At 54.5% G+C, this 20,886-nt stretch overlaps 9 protein-coding genes across 9 annotated transcripts; 4 read left to right on the forward strand and 5 right to left on the reverse strand.

The window, feature by feature from the left end:
• Nucleotides 1–26: 26 nt before the first annotated feature.
• Nucleotides 27–1,294, forward strand: V2A60_004909 (TVP38/TMEM64 family protein; the record flags this gene model as incomplete). Its single annotated transcript, XM_083256223.1, has 2 exons — nt 27–808; nt 895–1,294. The coding sequence occupies 2 exons, from the start codon at nt 27–29 to the stop codon at nt 1,292–1,294; spliced, it is 1,182 nt and encodes a 393-aa protein (XP_083112349.1).
• A 473-nt stretch (nt 1,295–1,767) lies between these two features.
• V2A60_004910 (uncharacterized protein) lies at nt 1,768–3,523 on the reverse strand (the record flags this gene model as incomplete). Its single annotated transcript, XM_083256224.1, has 2 exons — nt 1,768–3,093; nt 3,386–3,523. 2 exons carry the CDS (start codon nt 3,521–3,523, stop codon nt 1,768–1,770), a joined length of 1,464 nt encoding a protein of 487 aa, XP_083112350.1.
• Nucleotides 3,524–4,995: 1,472 nt separating this feature from the next.
• Nucleotides 4,996–6,411, forward strand: V2A60_004911 (Alpha/Beta hydrolase protein; the record flags this gene model as incomplete). Its single annotated transcript, XM_083256225.1, has 1 exon — nt 4,996–6,411. The coding sequence occupies one exon, from the start codon at nt 4,996–4,998 to the stop codon at nt 6,409–6,411; it is 1,416 nt and encodes a 471-aa protein (XP_083112351.1).
• A 586-nt stretch (nt 6,412–6,997) lies between these two features.
• V2A60_004912 (mediator complex subunit NUT2) lies at nt 6,998–7,799 on the forward strand (the record flags this gene model as incomplete). Its single annotated transcript, XM_083256226.1, has 3 exons — nt 6,998–7,040; nt 7,120–7,222; nt 7,358–7,799. The coding sequence occupies 3 exons, from the start codon at nt 6,998–7,000 to the stop codon at nt 7,797–7,799; spliced, it is 588 nt and encodes a 195-aa protein (XP_083112352.1).
• Nucleotides 7,800–8,453: 654 nt separating this feature from the next.
• V2A60_004913 (tetratricopeptide repeat protein) lies at nt 8,454–10,960 on the reverse strand (the record flags this gene model as incomplete). Its single annotated transcript, XM_083256227.1, has 4 exons — nt 8,454–8,743; nt 8,825–9,075; nt 9,136–10,297; nt 10,378–10,960. 4 exons carry the CDS (start codon nt 10,958–10,960, stop codon nt 8,454–8,456), a joined length of 2,286 nt encoding a protein of 761 aa, XP_083112353.1.
• A 1,734-nt stretch (nt 10,961–12,694) lies between these two features.
• V2A60_004914 (uncharacterized protein) lies at nt 12,695–13,338 on the reverse strand (the record flags this gene model as incomplete). The annotated part of the gene is made up of 2 exons (XM_083256228.1): nt 12,695–13,113; nt 13,170–13,338. The coding sequence occupies 2 exons, from the start codon at nt 13,336–13,338 to the stop codon at nt 12,695–12,697; spliced, it is 588 nt and encodes a 195-aa protein (XP_083112354.1).
• Nucleotides 13,339–15,392: 2,054 nt separating this feature from the next.
• V2A60_004915 (docking domain of Afi1 for Arf3 in vesicle trafficking-domain-containing protein) lies at nt 15,393–17,983 on the forward strand (the record flags this gene model as incomplete). Its single annotated transcript, XM_083256229.1, has 3 exons — nt 15,393–16,220; nt 16,281–17,504; nt 17,558–17,983. 3 exons carry the CDS (start codon nt 15,393–15,395, stop codon nt 17,981–17,983), a joined length of 2,478 nt encoding a protein of 825 aa, XP_083112355.1.
• A 311-nt stretch (nt 17,984–18,294) lies between these two features.
• On the reverse strand, nt 18,295–19,351 carry V2A60_004916 (S-formylglutathione hydrolase; the record flags this gene model as incomplete). The annotated part of the gene is made up of 3 exons (XM_083256230.1): nt 18,295–18,378; nt 18,452–18,556; nt 18,683–19,351. The coding sequence occupies 3 exons, from the start codon at nt 19,349–19,351 to the stop codon at nt 18,295–18,297; spliced, it is 858 nt and encodes a 285-aa protein (XP_083112356.1).
• Nucleotides 19,352–19,870: 519 nt separating this feature from the next.
• Nucleotides 19,871–20,329, reverse strand: V2A60_004917 (uncharacterized protein; the record flags this gene model as incomplete). The annotated part of the gene is made up of 2 exons (XM_083256231.1): nt 19,871–20,170; nt 20,246–20,329. The coding sequence occupies 2 exons, from the start codon at nt 20,327–20,329 to the stop codon at nt 19,871–19,873; spliced, it is 384 nt and encodes a 127-aa protein (XP_083112357.1).
• Nucleotides 20,330–20,886: the final 557 nt, after the last annotated feature.

Below are 20,886 nucleotides of genomic sequence, written 5' to 3' on the forward strand. Positions count from 1 at the left end.
GATACAGACACGGCTCTACCTACACCATGCCGAGCAGTCCCTCGACGCACCTTCGCCCCTCATCCACCGCCTCCTCGCCGTCGCCCTCCCCCACCGATGGCGCCGCGCCGCGCTGGTCGCGCCTCGACTCCTCGCGGCGCCTGTCTCGCGGACACAACCGCCTGGGCAGCGGCTACACGCTCGGCGGCGCCTCTGCCTCCCCCGCCTCCTCCCCCTCCTCCTCGTACCTCGCGCAGGCGCAGTCGCTCGTCCGGCAGACCATCGACTGGGGCCTGGGCATCCTCGCCTGGTACCTGCGGCTGCCGCTGCCGCAGCAGGTGCTGCTCGGCGCCGCCGGCCTCGTGCTCGGCGTGCTCGGCATCCTCGCGCTGCTCTACACGCACGCCTTCTTCGACTGGCTCGGCCCCGTCGCCGAGAAGTGGCGCAAGCTGCCCGGCGGCTGGCTCATCAACTTCGCCATGGTCTTTGTCACGTCGTTCCCGCCCGTCATCGGCTACGCGACCGCCACCACCGTCGCCGGCTTCGTCTGGGGCTTCCCCTGGGGCTGGCCCGTCGCCGCCGCCGCCTGCACCCTCGGCAGCCTGTGCGCCTTTGTCGCCAGCCGCACCGTCCTCGGCGGCTTCGTCGAGCGCATGGTCGGCAAGGACCCGCGCTTCATGGCCCTCGCCCAGGTCATGCGCAGGGAGGGCATCCTCTACCTCACCGCCATCCGCTTCTGCCCGCTGCCCTTTAGCCTGAGCAACGGCTTCCTCGCCACCATCCCCAGCATCACGCCGCTGGCCTTTACCATTTCCACTGCCCTGTCTAGGTGAGCATATCTGCCTTGGACCACACGCGCGCTTTACTTGTCTAGTTCGCATCTGTTACTTCGTGCTAATCCGGGACGCCAAACAGCGTGAAACTGCTAGTCCACGTCTTCATCGGCAGCCGTCTCGCTGTGTTGTTTGAAAAGGGCGCCGAAATGTCCACCCGCGACAAGATCATCAACTGGACCGGCATGGGCGTTAGCGGCCTCGTCGGCCTCGCCGTCGGCTTCGTCATCTACCGTCGCACCATGGAGCGCGCCGCCGACATCGCGCGCGAGCAGGCCATGGAAGGCTCCGACGCCGAGCACGGCCAGGCCGGCTACGTCGACTCCGAAACCACCCTTCTCGACCCCGAGGACGCCGCTGCCATCATGTCCGACGACGACCTGTCCCTGTGGGAGGCCCAGGGCGGCAACTACTCCGACGAGGATAGCGGCAGCGGCAGCGACGCCAACAAGTCCAGGCCCAAGGGCCTCAAGTTGCATTGAGCGTTTGAGACTGCCACATAGAACAACACAAGACACAAATGAGCACTTCAGAATAGAAAAGGCGCAAACGACTTGGAAACCTTGCCGTACATGAAACTGATAGACGTAATCATGGGTTCGGCGTTTTGTTATATTTGAGCCATGCCGATCCAGTTATTGTTGATAGAAAAACATATAATTCTGCAGGGGTTTAATCATTAAATAATCAATCTTACTGCCTCGGCCACCCCAAGCGTTCGGAAAAAATATGACCAGGTACAAAACGCTGTTGATAAATGCTCAACGACGAAACAGTTCTAACTGCAAACCAAGTCGGTCGTGGTAATAGTAGTAGTAATAAATAGTAGTACACCGGTAAACAAATCATTGGAGTCATGAAAGAGTACCCAAACGCCAACGCTAATGAAAAGGTGACGAGTATCAAAAAATTAGATACAAGTCCAAAAGAGCCTCGTAGTAAAATAGAAATATCATCAAGAATGACGCTGAAATTGATTCATAAGCTGTAGGGCCTGATCCATGGGATACCCAATGAAGACCGGCCCTGTGAAGACCATTTGTGGCTGATCAGGCTTGCCTCTGAGGGCATCTGGTGCCACGAACACCGGCTGCTGTTGCTGCGCGCCGTGTGCAGGTGATTGACGGGCGGTATCATCACGAAAGGGTGTGAACGGTGGGGGTCCTTGTAAAGCAGGCCCGTCCTTTTGCGGTGGTTTGGGAGTTTCCCCCCCACGACCACCAGCGAATGCAGCAAACTTGGTGTGGTCAAATGGGCATTTCTTTGGACCACCCTCGGGTATGGCTGGAGGATGGTGTGGTGTTGGCATTTTGAGTGGAGCGGCTGGCGGCGACAAGAGGTTCAGATCGCGATCGTCTGCTTCGTATACGGGAACTGATATTCCCCAGGGCCGGCTCGGGGATTCGCCGACTCTAACTTCCTTGAGGGGCCTGTCAAAGTGGCTCTGGCGGTCTTGGTCATCATCGGCTAACACTTCATCATCTGGGTGCGAGGAAGTGTTAACACCATTTGCCCAGCTCTCGACCCGCCGATTCGAAGCCTCGTCAGCATCACTGGCACCTGGAGCGTGTTCATCCTCGGGAAGCATGGATTGGTGCAGCTGTCCAAGATCCTCGATCATGCTTGCAATATTGCCATACTTGGAATCCAGCTTGCGGACTTCTTGCTCATTCCGACCGTACCGCCTGAGGCACACCTCGTGGCTGCGGGGAAGCTCATGCTTGTGCATTTCAACATAGCGAGCCACCTCTTCGGGGCTATGCTTGTCGAGGAACCGGATGGGGCATTTACTGGGAGCCGATGTCCCATTGCCCGTAGCAGCGTGGGATGATTCTGTCCCGTCAGCCAAGGCAGCGCAGATCGGATCCGAGGGGTCATGGTGGCTGCTGCCGATATTCTGGGCCGACTGGCTGCCACTGACATCCTCGGTAGGCTTTTGAAAAGGACATTGCAGAGCACTTCGTTTGCCTTGCACAGTGAAGTCTTGTTCTAGTGCTGTTGACATTGATGAGACGTCGTCGTTCGAGTCGTGTGAAAATGTACCCTTGCTAGAAACAGTGGTTTTACTGGCGTCTCCTAGCGACGCAGCGAGTCGACTGGCCGCGCGGCGTCCGTCGCGAATGACGAGAGCGAGATGATGTTGCGAGGGTTGTGTTGTCCGCTGAGGTAGCGGAACGGGTGATGTGTTGTCCACCGAAGTATGGGGAGGTAGCTGTAGCTTAGACAGAGTATCGGCTATCTCTGGAGCGGCGGGAGCATATTTATCGGCGAGGTACTGGAACTGCGCCGAGTCAGCAATGCAGATGGATGGAATTTGATAAGCTGCAGGCAAACAGAGCATTGTTTGTGGACAATCAGACGTTAAATAAATGTCAGTCTTACGCACAAGCTGATTCAAGGCTTGTGCTCATGATCTAGAGCTAAGATAACTCATCATTTTGCCCATGACGCTTGCCAAGTGTCGGTGAGAGCGGCGGGTGTTGCTGCATTGTTTGTGTGCAGCGAGGGTAAAGGGGGGGGCGGCAATGCAGAGACTGGGAGTATTCACTCGTTCGAGAAGAAGTACAACATACCTGTTCGTGGGCAAAGCGCAGTTTGTGTTCCAAAACGGTCTTGCGGTCGGCCAGAGTCTGGACTTCGTCGGCGAGCGCGTTGAACGACTCCGCCAGGGTCTGGGAAAGCTCGACGTAGGCCATGGGCTGCGGTTGCATGTCGACAGCCGCAGCTCAGGGCTCGGGGGGCGAGATGTGAGATGCACGAGCAGCACAGGGCGTCGTGAAGATGCCGGATGCGATGGGTGGTGATGTCAGGTCAGAGGAGCGAGGTCGAGACATGGACTAGCTGGTGGTGGGCAAATGCAGGTTGGGCGGCGCGCCTGATGAAGTGTGGCGGCATCAACCTGATTCGTCAGCAAGACCTGTCGGAGATCGGGATAGCTCCGCGACGACGACTCATGAAAAAGGGTATACAAGGAGGAAATTCATGATTGGAATCGACCAGGACCCCAAAAATCGAAAATCCGAAGAGATTTTCCAAGAGTAAGGGGAGGAGGAAACAATCAATAAAGAGTAGTTGAAAAAAGTAGTCCGGAACGCGCTGCAAAGAAAATTTATGCAGCTGGCGGGTTGCTGGGGCCAGTTTCTGCCAGCCGTCAGCGCCTTGCAGGGTCGCGAGTGGGGGTGCTTCAGTATTATAATTTATACGGAGTACCTATGCCAGGAGTAATATACACTGAAGCTTCGGATGAATGAGCCACACTTGAAAGTATATGAGCATGCGTGGTCCAAGGACGGCAGCAATATAGGTTCTGGTATGTCTGAAAATCAATGATTCTAGATGGACTGCTTCTGATGAATTTTTACATCTGCGACGATACTTCACTTTCATAGCATTGTAACCGACTTGAATAGCCCATTAACCAAGGGAGAATATGAGTGACAGATGAATAATTGAATTTGATTCTTATTTGAGACGCACATGAGCGAAATGGTAATACTGATCTAATTTGTACCTACCTACGTACCTATTCCAGTATTCAGGTCAACGCTGCTTGCTGTGCGCTGGTCCCTGCATCCTGTCTATCTATGTATTCACTATCCAGACTCCGTACAGCGAGTACTTGCCTCTCACTTACAAATAGAGGTATGAAAGGATCGACCATTTAAATCAAATGTTTGGATAATTACATGCTAATACAGCACCCCCGCAACAAGATCTCTGCTGGCCATCTCAGCCTCTCTTGGCCATCTTATAGCCACCACCCCACCGCCTTGCCCGTCTTTTGCGTCATCCCCAGCGCAATTGCTCGTACGTAATGCCCGGCCATTGTTTTGTGTAAATACGTAAAAGATGAGCGCTATCGGCCCACAGCTTGATACCACGACAATGCCAGTTTTCTTTGCTACAATAGTGCCCGGGGCCTTACTTGCTACTCGGGGCAAAGTCTCGCAATCGGTTGGCCTGCCCGAAGGTGAGAGCTTGCGGGGTGCAGCTCCGACAGCGCCATTCCCCAAACCTCCACCAACCAACGATTGCAGGCCGCGCTCTTCTGCCCTTGCGACGGCTTCTTGCCCTTTACAATAACGGAGCGCATTGCATGAAATCTCATATCATCCATCACTGCGACGATACTAGTCCCGGAATCACCTACGACATCTCGATTCGCACCAGTCATCTACTCGCAATGGCCATCACCGTCCCCGCCAAGCTGCCCATCCCGCCAGCCACTCTGGTCAGCAGTCGAACGTTCCACGTGCCTGGCAAGCTGACGCAGACCGAACTCTGGTTCGAGGTGCCTCTCGACTATGCCAACCCGGCCGCTGGTACCATCAAGCTCTTTGCTCGCCTTGCCAGCCGACGCGAGTCGCCTCTCATCGCCTCAGACCACCCGCCGGCTCACAAGCCTTACATTGCCTACCTCCAGGGCGGTCCTGGCTTTGGCTGCTCTTCCCCGAATGCTACACCGATAACGGCATATCTCCTTGGCAAGGGCTACCAAGTGCTCTATATCGACCACCGTGGTGTTGGACTGAGCACACCCGTCTCGCTTGCCATGCTTCAGAAGGTGTCCCCCGACCCGGAGGGCCAAGCCAACTATCTCCGCCTGATGCGCCAGGACAACACAGTCCGCGACCTGGAAGCTGTCCGTCTGTGCTTGCACGAGGGGCTTTCCGGGGAAATGGCTAAATGGTCCATTATCGGACAGTCATACGGCGGCTTCGTCAGCTTGTCCTACCTCTCCATGCATCCCGAGGGACTACGAGAAGCATATCTCACTGGTGGTCTGGCCCCCATTGGTCGCTCTATCGATGAGGTTTACAAAACGACATTTGCGCGCACAGCATCGCGCAATAAAGCTTACTATGAGAAATTCCCAGAGGACGTGGAACGCGTCAAGAAGATTGCAGCGCATATCGAGAACAAAGGCGGCGTCGCGTTGCCTGGCGGGGGCACACTGACTGTCCCTCGACTGATGACCATCGGCATCGCCTTTGGTACACATGATGGGTTTGAATCTGTTCACAATGCCATTCTGTCACTGAATGCTTCCCTGGAGAGTTTTGGCTCCTTCTCACGCTCGTCATTGTCTGTCATCGAAAACTGGAGTGCCTTTGACAACAACATCATCTACGCAATCCTTCACGAGGCCATATACTGCGACGGCCCCGGTTCGGTGTCCAACTGGTCCGCTCAGCGTGTTGGCGAGACATTTGAGAGCTTCTCATGGCTCCGCCCTGGCGCCAAGGTTGCCCAAAGCTCCGAACCTCTCTTCTTCTCTGGCGAGATGATATTCCGTGACCACTTTACGACATATCCCGAGCTGGCTGGTCTGCGTGAGGCCGCTGAGAAGCTGGCAACTGCGGCCGACTGGCCGGCGCTGTACAACCAGGAGCAGCTGCGCAACAATGAGGTGCCTTTGTACGCCGTTTCCTACATCGATGATATGTTTGTCGACTTTGACTATGCCACCGCCACCGCCCGCCTCGTCAAAGGTGCCAAGGTTTTTGCCACCAACGCTTTATACCACAATGCTATCCGTGCAGGGGCTGAAGAAGTTTTCAAGCGACTTTTTAACTTGCGTGATGACACGATGGATTAGAGGAAACGTTGGAAATTCCAGGTAGATAGAAGTCGGAAAGCATGCTGTTCAAGCAAGTCTTAATGCTAGATAAATAAAAAAAAGGGCTAGAATAGACTCTAATGATGTAATGTTAAAAATGAACGTCATTTGATAAATTACCAACAGCATGTTTAGCAGCGGATACAAAGAACGCAGCGAGAAGGCTCGTTATAGCCCAACGCGAGACATCCAGCGCTACGGTTAACCCAGTAGCATGGTGTACAACAAACATGCTTTTAAAAAGAGACAAGCGACTAAAATCAGTATTTCGCCCATCCATTGCTTTCAAGTACAAACTTCTATTCAGGCTACTCAACTACACATCTTCTACTCCCTCTTTTGATAATGTGCATAAGTTGCTGTAGTGCAGTTCTAACTACCTACTTGAAAACGTCGTCAACACTCGGCCGTCTTTGCCGTGGGAGCCGCAAGTCCACATGAAGTGGTGTGGATACCATCTTTTGTCGCTCGACAAAGGTGCTCCACTGCTTGCGAACCTTCGCCGTGCGACTCAGACCAAATCTCAACCTCACACCTTCATCAACTGCCGACACGAGCTTTAGCAATGGCGCCAATCGACAACAAAGTAGATCACGATCGCTTCGAGCGTACGTCGCCAACCCGGCCCCTTACCTCGAGTCTCATCGCCCTCGCAGCATCACCAACCGCTAATACTTTTCCTTACAGAGCAGCTCCAGGACATCATCCAAGACCTGTACCAGATCATGGTGCAGGTTTCCACGTACGACTCCATGGGCCGCGCGAGCAAGGACGTCCTATCCAACGAAATGTACCGAACCTCTCTTCCTCAAAAACCCGTGCCTTCCTCTCCTCACCCCTTTCTCTCCGTCGCAACTAGCCACGAAACAACAGACGTTTTTTCTTTCTGACTCGTAGCTGTGGCTGGTGTGTGACATCGTTGTAGGAAAACACTCTCCCGCTCGCTCAACACGCTGCACACGGCCGCCTCGCCGCCCAATGTCCTGCCGTCGGTGCCGCCCGAGTTGCTCGAGTACGTCGAGAACGGGCGCAACCCGGACATTTACACTCGCGAGTTTGTCGAGCTCGTCCGCCGCGGCAACCAGCTCATGGCCGGCAAGATGCGCGCCTTTGGCTCCTTCCGCGACGTGCTCGCCCACAACATGGCCACGGCCATGCCCGAGCTGCGCGAAGACATTGCCCACGTTGTCGACGCCACGGGCGGCGCACGCGCCGGCCTCTTCGCCAACGGCACCGCGCCGGCCGCGGTCTCTACGTCACACACGACACCGGCAGCGGCGACGGCGGACCCTGCTGGCGGTAGCGGTGCCAGTGGTGCGGGTGCCGCGTCGCTGGCCGCGGATGGTCCCCGGACGTCTCAGGGCTAGGTACCCAGGCGACGGAGTAGAGCGGCCGGACGTAGACGGGGCGGAAAGAGCGCAGGTTGAGAGCCCGCTACTCACGATGACGACGCTGGGATTATTACAAAGGTGCTGGGTTGATTTTGTTTGTGGATTTTTCTCGGAAACGGCGTTTGATGAAGTAATACCCTCCCCCAGCACTTTTGTATTCTAAAGCCCAGACGAAACAGATAAATGAGAGACATGAAACAAGAATGGTTGCATGGATCTTAGGAGATATGCCTATACTGAAACTGACTTTTGAGATCTGCGTTGATTAAAGTGTGTGTTATTGCATTGACGTTATCAACGAGAAGGATAGCACTTCTCGGTTCTCTATATGTGGAAAGAAAGAACAACATTCTTTTGCTAGGTGAATACAAAGTGTATGCATCATTTGTTTTGTTTTGAATGTGAAAACAACCCTCAAAACGCCGGACAATGATGGTTTTTTATGGCAAGGTACCGTCTCTTTCGTGGCACCAGTCCCCTTCTCCCTGTCGTGCCACAGCGGATAGAACAGACGGATAAAAAGACAGAAAAAGTGCAACGGGAAGCAGATAATCTTTCAACAGTCAGAGGATTACAGTGGAAGCTCAAAAAAACTCATCCCCAACCTCAGACCGCTTCCAACTTTTTGCTTCATTCGGTAGCCGCCTGCCGATGCGTCCACGGCCACCAAGCATACTTCATCCACACATAGACAAACGCAACGGCTGCGAGGCCGACGGCGACAAGCTGCAGAGGCAGTAGCACCAGCGCGGCAACTACCATGATGCCAAAAGTCCGAATCCTTTCAACCATGTCGTTGTTGACACGCCGCCGTTGGAGCTGCGAAGCAGCCGTAAACTTGGTGTTGGCCTCTTCCCTGCGTGCATCGCCGTACAGCGATGGCTCTTTGTCGTGCAAGGTATCGTCGTCGTCGTCTTCCTCTCTGCACTTATTGTCATCATCATCATCATCGCCGTAGTCACCGTCGGACGCCGTCTGTCAAAAGTGGAAGCCGCCGCCACCGCCGGGAAAGTTTTGCGGGCGACCACCGCCAGTGCTGAAGTTGAAGGTGGCGCCACCAGGGAAACCTCCAGCACCACCGGGGAAGCCACGTCCGCCGCCGGGGAAGCCGCCGCCACCAAAACCACCCTGCTGGCCCATCATGCTGAAGAGGATCTCAGGGTCGATACCACCCATGCCTCCACCCATACCGCCTCCGAACATGTCGGAGGGATCAACGAGATCATCACCATTATCATAGGCTGCTCGCTTCCTTTAGAAAATATCAGTGTGCTGTCACATTTGCAGTCAGATGGTACGGGGGAACACTTACTGAGGATCGCTCAGAGTCTCGTACGCTTCCTGCATATCCTTGAACTTGGCTTCGGCTTCCTCGTCGCCGGGGTTCTTGTCCGGGTGTAGCTTGACGGCCATCTTGCGATAGGCCTTCTTGATCTCGTCAGCGTTGGCATCCTTCTCAAGACCCATAATTTTGTAGTAGTCTTTGCGCTGGCTCTTCCTGAGCTCCAACTCGGCCTTGCGAATCTCGGTCGGAAGGGTACGATCCTCAGGATCATCTTGGTGGAGAGCCTTGAGCTCCTTAACGGCATCCTCCCACTTGCCAGAAAGACCGAGAGCATTCGCCTTGGTCTTGCGTGCCTTGAAGTAGGTATTATCCAGGGAGAAGGCGCGGTCAGCGTCCTGGATAGCTTCCTCGTACTGCTTAAGCCTAATGCGGCACTGAGCGCGGTTTTGTAGCAGCTTGGCATTGATGCCGCGGTTCGAGGGATCCACCTCAAGGGCCGCGGAGTACTTTTCAATGGCATTCTCTAGACGACCCGCCTTATACTCGACGTTACCCTCTTCTTTCATACGATCTAGCTTCTGGACAATGCGTAGCCACTTGATGGCATCCTTGAAGTCGGGATCGCAGCTAACGGCAGCACGGAATGATTGTATAGCCTTCTCGTTCTCGCCCTGGTAGTAAAGAACACGGCCACGGAGGACCAGGGCTTCTGGGTCCTGGTTGTTCTGTCGCAGCAAAGACATTACAATGTTCTGCGCCTCGCCGAGTGAGTTTTCGCGGCCCATTTTCAGATATGCCTCACCACGCATGAGCTGCCACTTGCGCGGCTTGCTGACGTTGGGCCCGAGACCACGCTCAGCCTGGTCCAGCGCATGTAGCACCATGGACATGGCAGTGCCGCGTTCTAGCGACTCCCGGGCGGAGCTAATGTGATGCAGCATCTCCTTGGCAGGAGCGATATCCTTGGCTGAAGGAGCAGGCTCAATTCTGCCGAATGTGATCATGGCCTCTTCGGGACGACCAAGGCCGGTAAAAATGCGGGCAAGGCGAAGGAGGACCTTGGGGTTCTGAGGATCCAAGTCGGCTGCGCGGGAGCAGTCATCCAGGGCGGCGAGATACTGCCCGTTGGACATGTAGGCAGCAGCACGATTGCTGAGAAAGGTGGCCGAATCGGGAACGAGTATGACAGCTAGTGAGGGGTTAGAAGCTGTGACAAATAGAGAGACATGTGCCCATGATTGAGAGAGGGGGGGGGGGGGGGGGCCCCACCTCTGCTATACTGTTCAATGGCCTGGGCATAACTTCTCTCCTTGAAAAATTTGTTGCCAAGCGCTTTACAAGCCTCGGCCTCTTCTAGCGGCGAGGGACTCGGGCTGGAAGGGTTCGATTTATGCGGCGGGGGAGCAGGAGGTCCATCGGCACCGTTGCCATTCTGGATAGGCACAGAGAAATTTGTCTGGGCGGAAGGGTTTGGTGGGGGAGTCGAGGGGCCATTCAAGGGCTCGCGGTCGATATCCATGGCACTCATGGCAGTGAATGAACGGGCAGAGAAGCGCTTACGCTCCTCCGGCGGAAGATTGAGAGGATGGGTATCGGGCTCGAGTTTGCTGCGCCGCGAAGAGGTGCTCAGATCCGAGGCCTGCCTCGAATGGCGAAGGTTGCGCGGCGACGATTTTACGTCGCGGGGTGGCTGTTCTGAGCGGGACGGCTTTTTGGGAGAGCGCGAAGACGGCTTGGTCGGTGAAGAGGGCTCTGGACTGGAACGATAGGCGGCTTGAAGGTCTTCCAGGCTTGGGGAAGAAGAGTGCTTGTTAGACGCCGGTTTCTTACTGCCTCCAAAGAGCTTCTTCATCTGGGGCCGGTTCGGTTCTGGAACGGAGTGGGCGTTGGCGTGAATGCGCGTCCCGTTATAGCGATATATCGGATACTAAACTTTTTCGTCTCAATAACGAGCATCCAGAGCTTAACGAGAAAGCGGGTAGCACGGCGGCCGCTGGAGCTGGCGCACACTTTTTTTCGCCCCTTGGGCGGAGAGTGTGTGTGGGCTGGCGGATTGCGCGCGATGAGCGCACCAAGGCCAAGTAGCTTGGAGGACCGGCGCGGGAGGGAGGAGTTGGCGTGCGGCCCCAAGTTTTTTTTTCCTCTGCGTTTCGATAGAGCGATGACAGGTGGGCAGACCAAAAAAGGGAAACGTTTTGGGGTGGCGGATAGCTATGAGGATAGCGTCGAAGCGAATTCTTGTCTGCCGCAAAGAAGGGCTCTCTGCTGCTGCAAGCTGTTGAGGGCTGGTCCGCACTGGCTCGTGACGAGGCGACAAGGACTGGATTTCGACAGAGAAGAACGCAAGCTATCTGACTTTTGGAAAGATGCAAACGGCAGAAAGAGAAGAAATGGGAGATGAATGCAGAACAAAATGCAAAGTGAGAGAGCTGCCTTGCTGTCCGAAGTGCCAGTCACGCCAGAAATTTGGCGAGCACTGCCAGGTGGCCAGGTGGCTAGGTGCCAGGTGCCCTGTAAGTCGGGTGCCACTTGAGCGAGTCGAGGTGGCACTTCAGTGGTTCTGGTATCTGTAGTGGCTCTTCGGTGGCTCTACAGTGGCTCTACAGTGGCTCCGGAGCTTTGCAGGGCTCGGCAACCGGCCCGCTGGGCTGCCGTGGCTGCTGTGAGCTGGGTGCTGTCAGCGGGGACTTTTTTTTCTCTCCAAAGCCTTCACTGTTCAGGGCCTTGCAGGGGTCCGTTGCCACCTGTGGCCCGGTGAAACATGCGCTAATCAGCCTGTTAATTAGACCCTCGACCCGCTGTGAACACAGCACTCGCAGCACCCCCAGTTCATCATGATCGCATGCTATAGGTAGGACTACTGTTGCCGCCTGAAGGTTGCAGTCTGCAGCACGCCAGCGTAATACTCAGTAAATAGGGTGGTTGGTCTGCATTGGGCATGCACATCAGTGACATTGAAAGCCCAACTTCGCCGCCCTGCAATGCATGGCACATGTGTTCTGACCAATTCCGCCTCTGCCCTTTCCCAAGTGTGCAGCCAGCTGTCGTTGCACAATCTGGCAGCGCGCCCTGCCAATCTCGAAATTACGTTGCTTAGAACCCCTATAAATTGGAGCCAGTATGGTTCACCCACTGCCAATGCTTGATGCACATAACCGAAAACATTCATCAATGCGGGAGATCTTCTAGAAGGTTCAGTGGGGCCGTTGTCGGTGCCTGCAATCCGGCGCGCCGCTATGTCACCGGCCGAGACGGGGTGGACGGCACTGGCAATTTCTTAGTCGCAGGTCCCAAGACATTTCTCTCATAGTGACGCCAACGTTCGCTAAGCTTCCTATTTAAATGGAGCTGGAGCAACAAGGTATCACACCCCCGCAAGCACATGCAAAGACACCGTCCAGAGGGATTTTTGTGGCAATCAATCATTAGAATATCATTTAGGCCAAATTCGCTACTTAATCAATGAGACTATAACCCGGTCCTGCTCCCAAACGTCCCCGCACGATGCCGCAATTACCGGTGTATTCTCCCGGAAGAATATATACATAAAATCATTGCTTCGAAACTCACTCATGACACACACTAGCTACGCAGCTGCATTGCCGCTGGCTGCAGCCTCTCCAGATGTACTAGCCCCCGCGATCGAGTTGACGAAGTCATTATACCGAAACACGTCACCGCGCTTCGCTCCAAGCTGAGCATTCATATTTCTGTTGAAGGCGCGGCGGCCAGTAAATCCGCTTACAGCAGAGTCCACGTCGGCTGCCGTAAGAGGTCTCACACCAGGCTCCGGAGCTGTGTTCACAAGTGCATTGCGCAAGTCGGCCCAATCAATTTGGCCGCTATCATCGTCGTCAAAGGCCGAAAAGGCCGACAGTAGCTCAGTGCTATCCGACAAGGCGGCAAGAATATCGGCTAGCGAGTTCAGGAATGCCGCCAATGTAATCGTTTGTGGTTTCGAGGGCGGGAAAAATCGCCCGACATCCGAATGTCCTGAAGGAAGTCCTAAAATATCAGATTAGTAAAAGGGAAACAGTTCGATTCTACATATGGTGACCAACCAAGCTGTTGCAACATGTCACCAACATCCTCTCTGTTGATAACCCCATCGCAGTCCCGATCTAGGATTTGAAAGCTATCGCGCAGCGTGCGAACCTGTGCAGGCTGGAGCTGCGAAAGGGCATTCCCGTGGCCCATGGCCTGGGCAACTCCGGTACGAGGTGTAGCCATATTAGAGCCAAGTCGATCCTGAGATGATAGATGCGGCTTCGGCGTCCAGCTCTCCTGCGTGTTTGTCGGTGTGCCGGGCTGAGAGAATCGTCCTGCCCCTCCGCTTTGGGGTCTGGCTTTGATCGGCGAACCGGTTGGCGTTGAGAAGCGTAAGGGAGAGGGTGATGAGGGAGACTCTGGGCGACGAAATGGTGAGCTCCGTGTGGGTGAAGCCGGATATGCTAGAGGCGACGCTTTGTATGGGGAGGATGTAGACTTGAGAGCTCGTTAGCAATAAGCACGGCGGCGGTGTCGCTGGCCTCGCGGGATCCCTACCATTGTGTCGCACTGAATATGATCACCGTGGTTGGCCAGAGAACATGTGAAAGCAAGCGCTAGGAGAGACTGTCGGTCAGCCAAAAAATGGAGATTCAGTTTGTGCAAGGACAAGAAACAATAGTCGGAATGAAGATGTGCACTGGCGCGTGGGCTAGACGTGGGTTGTGCACGAAATTGGGGCAGAGGACAGCACATGAGCACGTCTCAACATAACAAGGAAGCGTGGGGAACAAGGCTGTCAAAGTAAACAAATCAGCCACCAGACAACGGCAGCCTTGCCACCAGACACAGCCACTAGAGGGCGGGGCATGTGTGGCTAAGTTGTGGCTAAATTGTGGCGCCTTGTCTCGGCGCTTGAGTATCAGGTGGCTCAACGAGGGCCTGATTCATACACGGTGAATGAGATGAGAAAGAGGCTCTCAGCTATCTCGAAGGGCTGAATTAACCATGTAGCTAGTATTGTATGAGCCATTTCGCTTTTGATAGGTCTATGGGCAGAAATCGGGTCACGCTACACACAGTTCGCACAGTCTGCCGTGGCTCACTGCAAGGAGCCGTAGACAGCCAGCCCGCTTACCTGCTGAACAATGGCGGGCACAGACAGCCGAAAAAGCAGCACGAGCAGCCCGAGCAGCCCGAGCTGCACGGGCGAAACGCGGCGACATCTACCAACTAGGTAGGTGAAAAGTTTCTGTGATTCGCAGATGTAGAGCTGGCAGTCATTATTGGTTCGCATGACGAGCGAATAAGAACGGCCAGCCAAGCCCAGCGGATCACCACAAGCCACCTCCGGGGAAATCCAGGGGCTGGCCTCTTAAGGGACCTGCCCTCATATTTTGCAATCTGACCTCGTATTGCCCTGCGCCTATCTGGTAACCGGACTGCCAATTACCGGACTATTACTTTCAATGGTTCCACAGCTTCACTCCTCAACTGGAAACCTGCCGTCTGCCTCCCTACTCAACCTGCTAGTTGCACTTTTTGGCTGGCATCACCGAGGCGGGGTCCCCCTGCGTAGCGCGACTTGCTCCTCCAACGAATGACCGCAACGGCCCATCTCAAATCAACTAGCTCCTTCATCAAGCACACCAAGCATACCGAGCACACCAGTCACATCTGTTCCTGTGCAGTTCTCAGTGTTGTTGAGCCGCTTCAGCCCTGAGCACGCGCACACCCTGCCACCGCGCCACGTCTCCTGCCAAGTGGCTACTCCAAACGCAGTTTCTGTCGCGGCTTGTCCTTCAATAGGCGGCCAACTGCCGAGTTCTGCCCAACTGCGTCTCCGAACCATTGTCCCGGAACCGCAACCTCCGAAACTATCTTCGCCGGAACCAGCGTCGTTCGGTCGTCCCATCTCCCGCACGTTACGAGTGCCGCAGCCAAGTCACCATCGGACACATCTGCGACATTCCTGAGGCGGCTCCGCTCCGCGATTCTCTCTCTGCCACCGTACAAAACCTATCATCTCAAGTGCTAGTGCGCACCTGCCTCTGCGCCGGTAAAACCACGCCGTACCTTTTTACGATAGTCTAATTCGTGCCTGGGCGCATGTTTTTATGACGTGGACACCATCCTAGGCCGCTACGGACACGGTGTGTAGGTAGACATCACCGCTCCCCTACCGGCCTGCGGCCTTGTCGCCAGCGATTGGCAACCAGACTCTGTCTCAGCCGCTCTATTGACAACCAGACTCAGGCGCCCGGTGCTCCCTGGACACGGCACGCAGGCAGCCAAACATGACGACTACGGCTGGCCATTCGAATTCTAGGCCTGCCATCACGACTCTCTCCAACAGCTCCGCTTCGTCCATTCCTCGCCAGACTTCGCTCTCGTCATTTCCGTCGTCCCGGCCGCCTTCTCAAGCCTCTTACTCCTCTCGGCCCGTTCGATCACCTCACCGACAGATGAATGACAACGAGCAAACGTCGGATCCTGACCTACGGTCAAAAGCCTCGTCACTCGCACACTCTTCGCAACACTCATCCCTTTCCGCTCCACGACGCTTGAATGCCGATGCTCAAAACTCCCGGAAGCTGCGTTCGCAGTACCCTCGAGGGTCTAGCGATAACCATGTAGAGTACATCTTGGTAGCCTCCTTCGACATTGATCGGGGCCCTGTCATGGAACATCAATATCCAGTTGCCATCACTGGCGACGAAAACATGCTGGCTGAGCTGATGCTTCCCGACCAAGCGCACGCCAGAAACCAAGATTGGACCATATTCTTCCTTCATAAAGACATGAGTGATGAAGAGGAGGACGAGGAAAGAAAACGCAAAGAGAGGCGGCGGAGACGGCGACGCAAGCGTAGGGCACTCGCCGCTGGCATTGTTCCTTCAGGCCAAGATGACGACGATGTGCAAGACAGCGATGACGAATATGACGACGTTGACGAAGACGATGATGATGATGATAGCGATACAGAGCCCGAAGGTGGTGAGGGGCCCCCCCTTATCTACGTACTTAACTTGGTCAACACAAAACATGACAAGACTGTGAAACGTGGTGCTATTGTCAAAGCTATGGCCATTTGCACAAGACACCCTTTCCTACATATATACAAGGTGCGCTACTTCCTCTACCCGTCCTACTCTCAGTTCACTTACCATTACTAACCGTACTAGCCCTTACTTCTCTTGGCACTAGAGGAGTACTTTAAATCGCCGGTACCAGAAACGCTGTCGATGCTCTACGATGCTGTCAACGCGATGGATTTGTCGCTGATGCCAAAGCTCAGCCTGCTCGAGCGCCATCTACTCCTCGGTAGCGAGAACAGGGATCTCTTCGTTGAAAAGTTTGAACGTATGATTCAAATGCGCATGACCGAGGATCGGGGAGAAGCCACGAACAGCAATGGCGACCATCCCGCAGAAGTCTCTCGCAAAGGCACCAAAGCTCATATCGAGGTCGGGAGCCAGTCAGCCTACTCAGTACCACGCGACACACACGAGTTTGAGAGCCATGTCATGTACAAGGGTATCCCGATTCCCATCAAAGTGCCCACGGCAGTGATGCCAGAGACTGTGGGAGACTTCTCTCTGGTCAAGCTTATCCAAAATTTCTCGGAGCAGCATGCGAAGTCACCTCAGCCATTTCCAATTCACCCACATCTGACAACAAGTGGCGCTAATACACATCCCATTATCGTCTTGATTAATGGGCTGTTGACACAGAAGCGCATTATTTTTCTTGGACACAATATGCCGTCTGGCGAAGTGGCTGAGGCTGTTCTGGCAGCTTGCGCACTTGCTTCTGGCGGCGTTTTGCGCGGCTTCACGCGTCATGCTTTCCCGTATACTGATCTCACCAAGATTGATGATCTTCTCAACGTGCCGGGATTCATTGCGGGGGTGACGAATCCTACTTTTGAGCTACATCCAGAGTGGTGGGATATCCTTTGCGACTTGCCCTCCGGGCGTATCAAAATTAGTAGCAAGATCGAGCCAGCCCCTATAACAGAAGGCCTTGTATACTTTCAACAACAGAACGCAGCATTATCTACCATAGCCAGTGGTACCATCAACAATGCACAAGATTTGACTGGCGATCAAGCGTTCATGGCTGATATTATACGAAGTATTGCGGCTCGGCATGGCGAGCGCACGGTGCGAGCGAAATGGCGCGACTGGGTCCTTAAATTTACAAGAATATCAGCACAGTTTGAAGAGAGTGTGTATGGTGCAAGTGCCCTTTTTGTCGGCATCGAGGAGCAGAATATGCTTCCACCCGGAGCCACGGGTCACGGCTACGTATGGTCCGATGATGCGGCCAAGAATAAGGAATTGGCTGGGAATGTGACTCGAATCGAAGGCTGGCGCAACACTCGCAGCTACTACAGTTTCATCCAGGTGAGCGCAGTTACGGAGTCAGTCCAGTCACAACGAAGCTAACAGACTACTAGGACCTTGCACAGGTATACACAGTACGGCCACTCAAAGGCCTTGATCTCGAGCACATGCATGACCGACTGCGGATGCAGCGGCTGAATCCTTCTCAGAGCCGCGACATTTACCTCACCTTTTCGAAATACATCCACTCCTATGATGAAATTTGCCTCTTGCTTTCTGTCGCCCCAGAGTCGCACGCCGGGTTATTCTATCTCGCTCTCGGCCTGTTTCACAAAGAGAAGGATGTACGGCTACGAACCACCGATCTGCTCGGACGAATCGCGGAGCACGAAGCTGGGCAGCATTGGTGGAAGAGTCTGAGCAGATTCGAGAAGCTAGCTTTTGATCGCATTCGAAGGGATGCCGACGCCGAAATTCGAGCAGAGCTGGAAAAGGATGGACTTAGCCCCGTGTTTGAAAGAAACGTTTTTAGCTATTGAAAGAGATATTCTTGTGGGACAGCCGGCGTTGCTGCTCTTTGGAGCTGGGATTCTTTTTTTTCTCCATTGTTCTTTTACATTGAATTGCAGTAAAGGTTTGGACTCCTCATGAGGACGATACTTGGTCATGTAGTAAAAACAGCTAATGAAGCCGATGATTAATGCCAGGGACTGCGCTGTCGAATTGCTTTGACAACTTGTTGAGGGGTAGACTTCTATATTGTAGCGTGCAAAACATTTTGTGTCACTGCCCCCGAGTCGATTTCAACATTGTACGAGACATGCGGTGCCCAACCTGATTTACATGTCCTTCACAACAAGCCAAGTCCTTTTGCGGCATGCTTAACGTGGTCCTCCGCAAAGGTCTGTACGAAAAAATAGGAATGGTCGTAGTCCTGGGCAAGTTTGTCAGCATACCGCAGTTCGTTTTCGGGCGAAGTAGATTGGCGGAAGCTTGCGCAAACTCACATCTTGGTATCGGATCGTCGCGCCATTGATACCAGCTTCCTTGATGGCCTTTTCAAAGTTTTCCGGGAGCAGCTCGCCCTTTTTATAGAACGGGTCGCCGAGGCCCTACATTTTGTTACGCGTCACGCAGAGGATTAGCATGTGCAGTTGGCGTGCGGAGGAATGTCCTCCGTCGTGGCGGCCGGAGCCGGAAAAAACACCGCCGGCTCCGCCTCGTTGACAAGAACTCACCACGTCAATCAGGCATGGGAAGTCGCCCTTCCAGCCCTTGATTAGCTCCGTGGCGTCGTGCTTCTTCCACTCCTCCCTGTCGTCGCCGAGGTAGCCGGCGAAGGCCTTGGTGCCCCAGGGGCACTGGCTCGGGTTGGTGATGGGCGCAAAGGCGCTGACTGTCTTGTACTTGCCCGGGTTCTTGAGAAAGAGGGTGAGGGCGCCGTGGCCGCCCATGGAGTGGCCCGAGATGGAGACGCGGGCGGCGTCGAGCTCGGCAAAGGCGCCAAAGACGGCGGCGGGCAGCTCGTCGGCCACGTACGTCTCCATCTTGTAGTTGACGTCGTACGGCGGCCGGACCGAGTCGATGTAGAAGGAGGCCGCGCTGCCAAAGTCCCAGGCGTCGTCCTCGCCGGGGAGGCCGAGCCCGCGCGGGGACGTGTCCGGGTACAGCAGCGCGAGGCCGAGCGGCGCCGCGTAGGCCTGCAGGAAGCCCTTGTCCGTCACGTTGTCGGGCGTGCACGTCAGGCCGGAGAGGTAGAGCAGCACGGGCGCGGGCGAGGCGGCCGAGGCCGAGGCCGGGATGAAGAGGTTGAGGTTCATCGGCGTTCCGGTCGTCGTCGACTGGTGGGTGAGCTTGAGCAGACGCCCGCCGAAGACGCGGATGGTGGCGTTGGTAGTAAAGGTCATGGTGACGCTATGAATGGCAATCTGTGGTTGTCCTTTTCGGTATTTGACCCCTGATTTGTCCCTAATTTGTCCTGAATAATCAATTTGGCGCAGATGTAGAAGAAAACAAAAAGTATAGCCAACAGCTGTCTTGACGTCAACTCGACGCTCAAGCTACCCCGCCAACTCGTCACCCCGACAAAACCCCGATCACCGACCGGCCCCGTGATCGGTGCAAGCAACCCGTATGGCCGGCCGCTAGTTTTTGACTCTGCAAGGATATGCTACGATTCAGTCAAGCTCGCGCTATTTACATTTTTTAAAGTTTTGTAAAATATAATAGTATTAGTAGTCACTTTGTCACGCCTTTGCATACAGAGGCTGCAGGCGTATTGGTGGGTAAAAGAGTGCCATTTCTAGTCAATATTGCAATGTACACGCCATAGGGGTGCCGAATGCACTCTATCAATAATCATATCTCGCTTCATTACGGGGTCATCATGTTATCATATTGTTCGTCTCCTGCTCATCTCCCGCTCCCTAACGTTGGTCCTGCGTCTCGAAGCAATCAAAGGATCGAATAATTCTGCTCCATCCAATCGCCGACAAGTTGAACTTGTGCACGTAGTTGAAGTCGATCGTGCCAAAGGTGCAGCCCGTGGGCGAGGTGCAGATGCCGCCGCAGTCCATCGCACGCGGGTAACAAGCGAAGTTGTCGCCGTCGGGTGCAAAGGTGTTTGTGTTGGCCCGAAACGGCGCCTCGAGCTGCTGACACTTTTTGAGCTCGTATTTCTTGTAGATGCAGTCGTTGGTGGCGTTGACGCCGGTGCAGATGAGGATCTGTCAAATGCATGTTTTAGTCAAAGGTGCTCGTCGTAAGCCAGTTGATGGTATTGGCATCGTGGGATCACTTACACCGCCGATCTCGCGTTTCTGAACAGGCGAGGTAGACACGACTGCAAGGGAGGAGGCAGCGACTGCGAGGGCAGCAAACTTCATTATGATGGAGAATTTCCCTAGTGTGTGTTTTGGGGGTTGAGGTCTCTGTTAGGTGAATGTTCGGGCGACTTGAGAATTGATAAAGACAAGTTAATAAGATGCTTCTTAAAGGTGTCTTGGTTTTGGTGGGAGATGCCCCTTGCAGAGGGCTGGGTTGCTTGGGCATTTATATCTTGAACAACATCGTATGCAACCATTTCCTTCCTGCCTGCATAAAATAGCGTGCACTGTCCTGCGTCATACCTTGCTGTTTGACTTGCTTCCTTTCCGTCAAAGGAACGGGGCATCCTCCACACCACTTGGAGCTCAAGAGCTGCACGGCCACTGGGCCATGCTGACAAGCTGAGTTTGCATCGCCTGCCTCCCCTGCTGGCTAAGTAAAACATTACTATAGGGATCTTGCCAAGTACTACTACGTGTAGGGCAGAGTGAGCTTTGGCCCCGCTGATCGCCGTTGTTTGCCACAGGTTGGTCGTTGACCCGAGCAAACCGGGATGTTGAGCTCGTACAGATACTCGAAACATTTTTTGTACTCGAGTAGTGATCTTGATTTGCAA

Source organism: Cordyceps javanica, chromosome 3, assembly GCF_051103115.1.
Source record: "Cordyceps javanica chromosome 3, complete sequence".
In the NCBI taxonomy this organism is placed as follows: domain Eukaryota; kingdom Fungi; phylum Ascomycota; class Sordariomycetes; order Hypocreales; family Cordycipitaceae; genus Cordyceps; species Cordyceps javanica.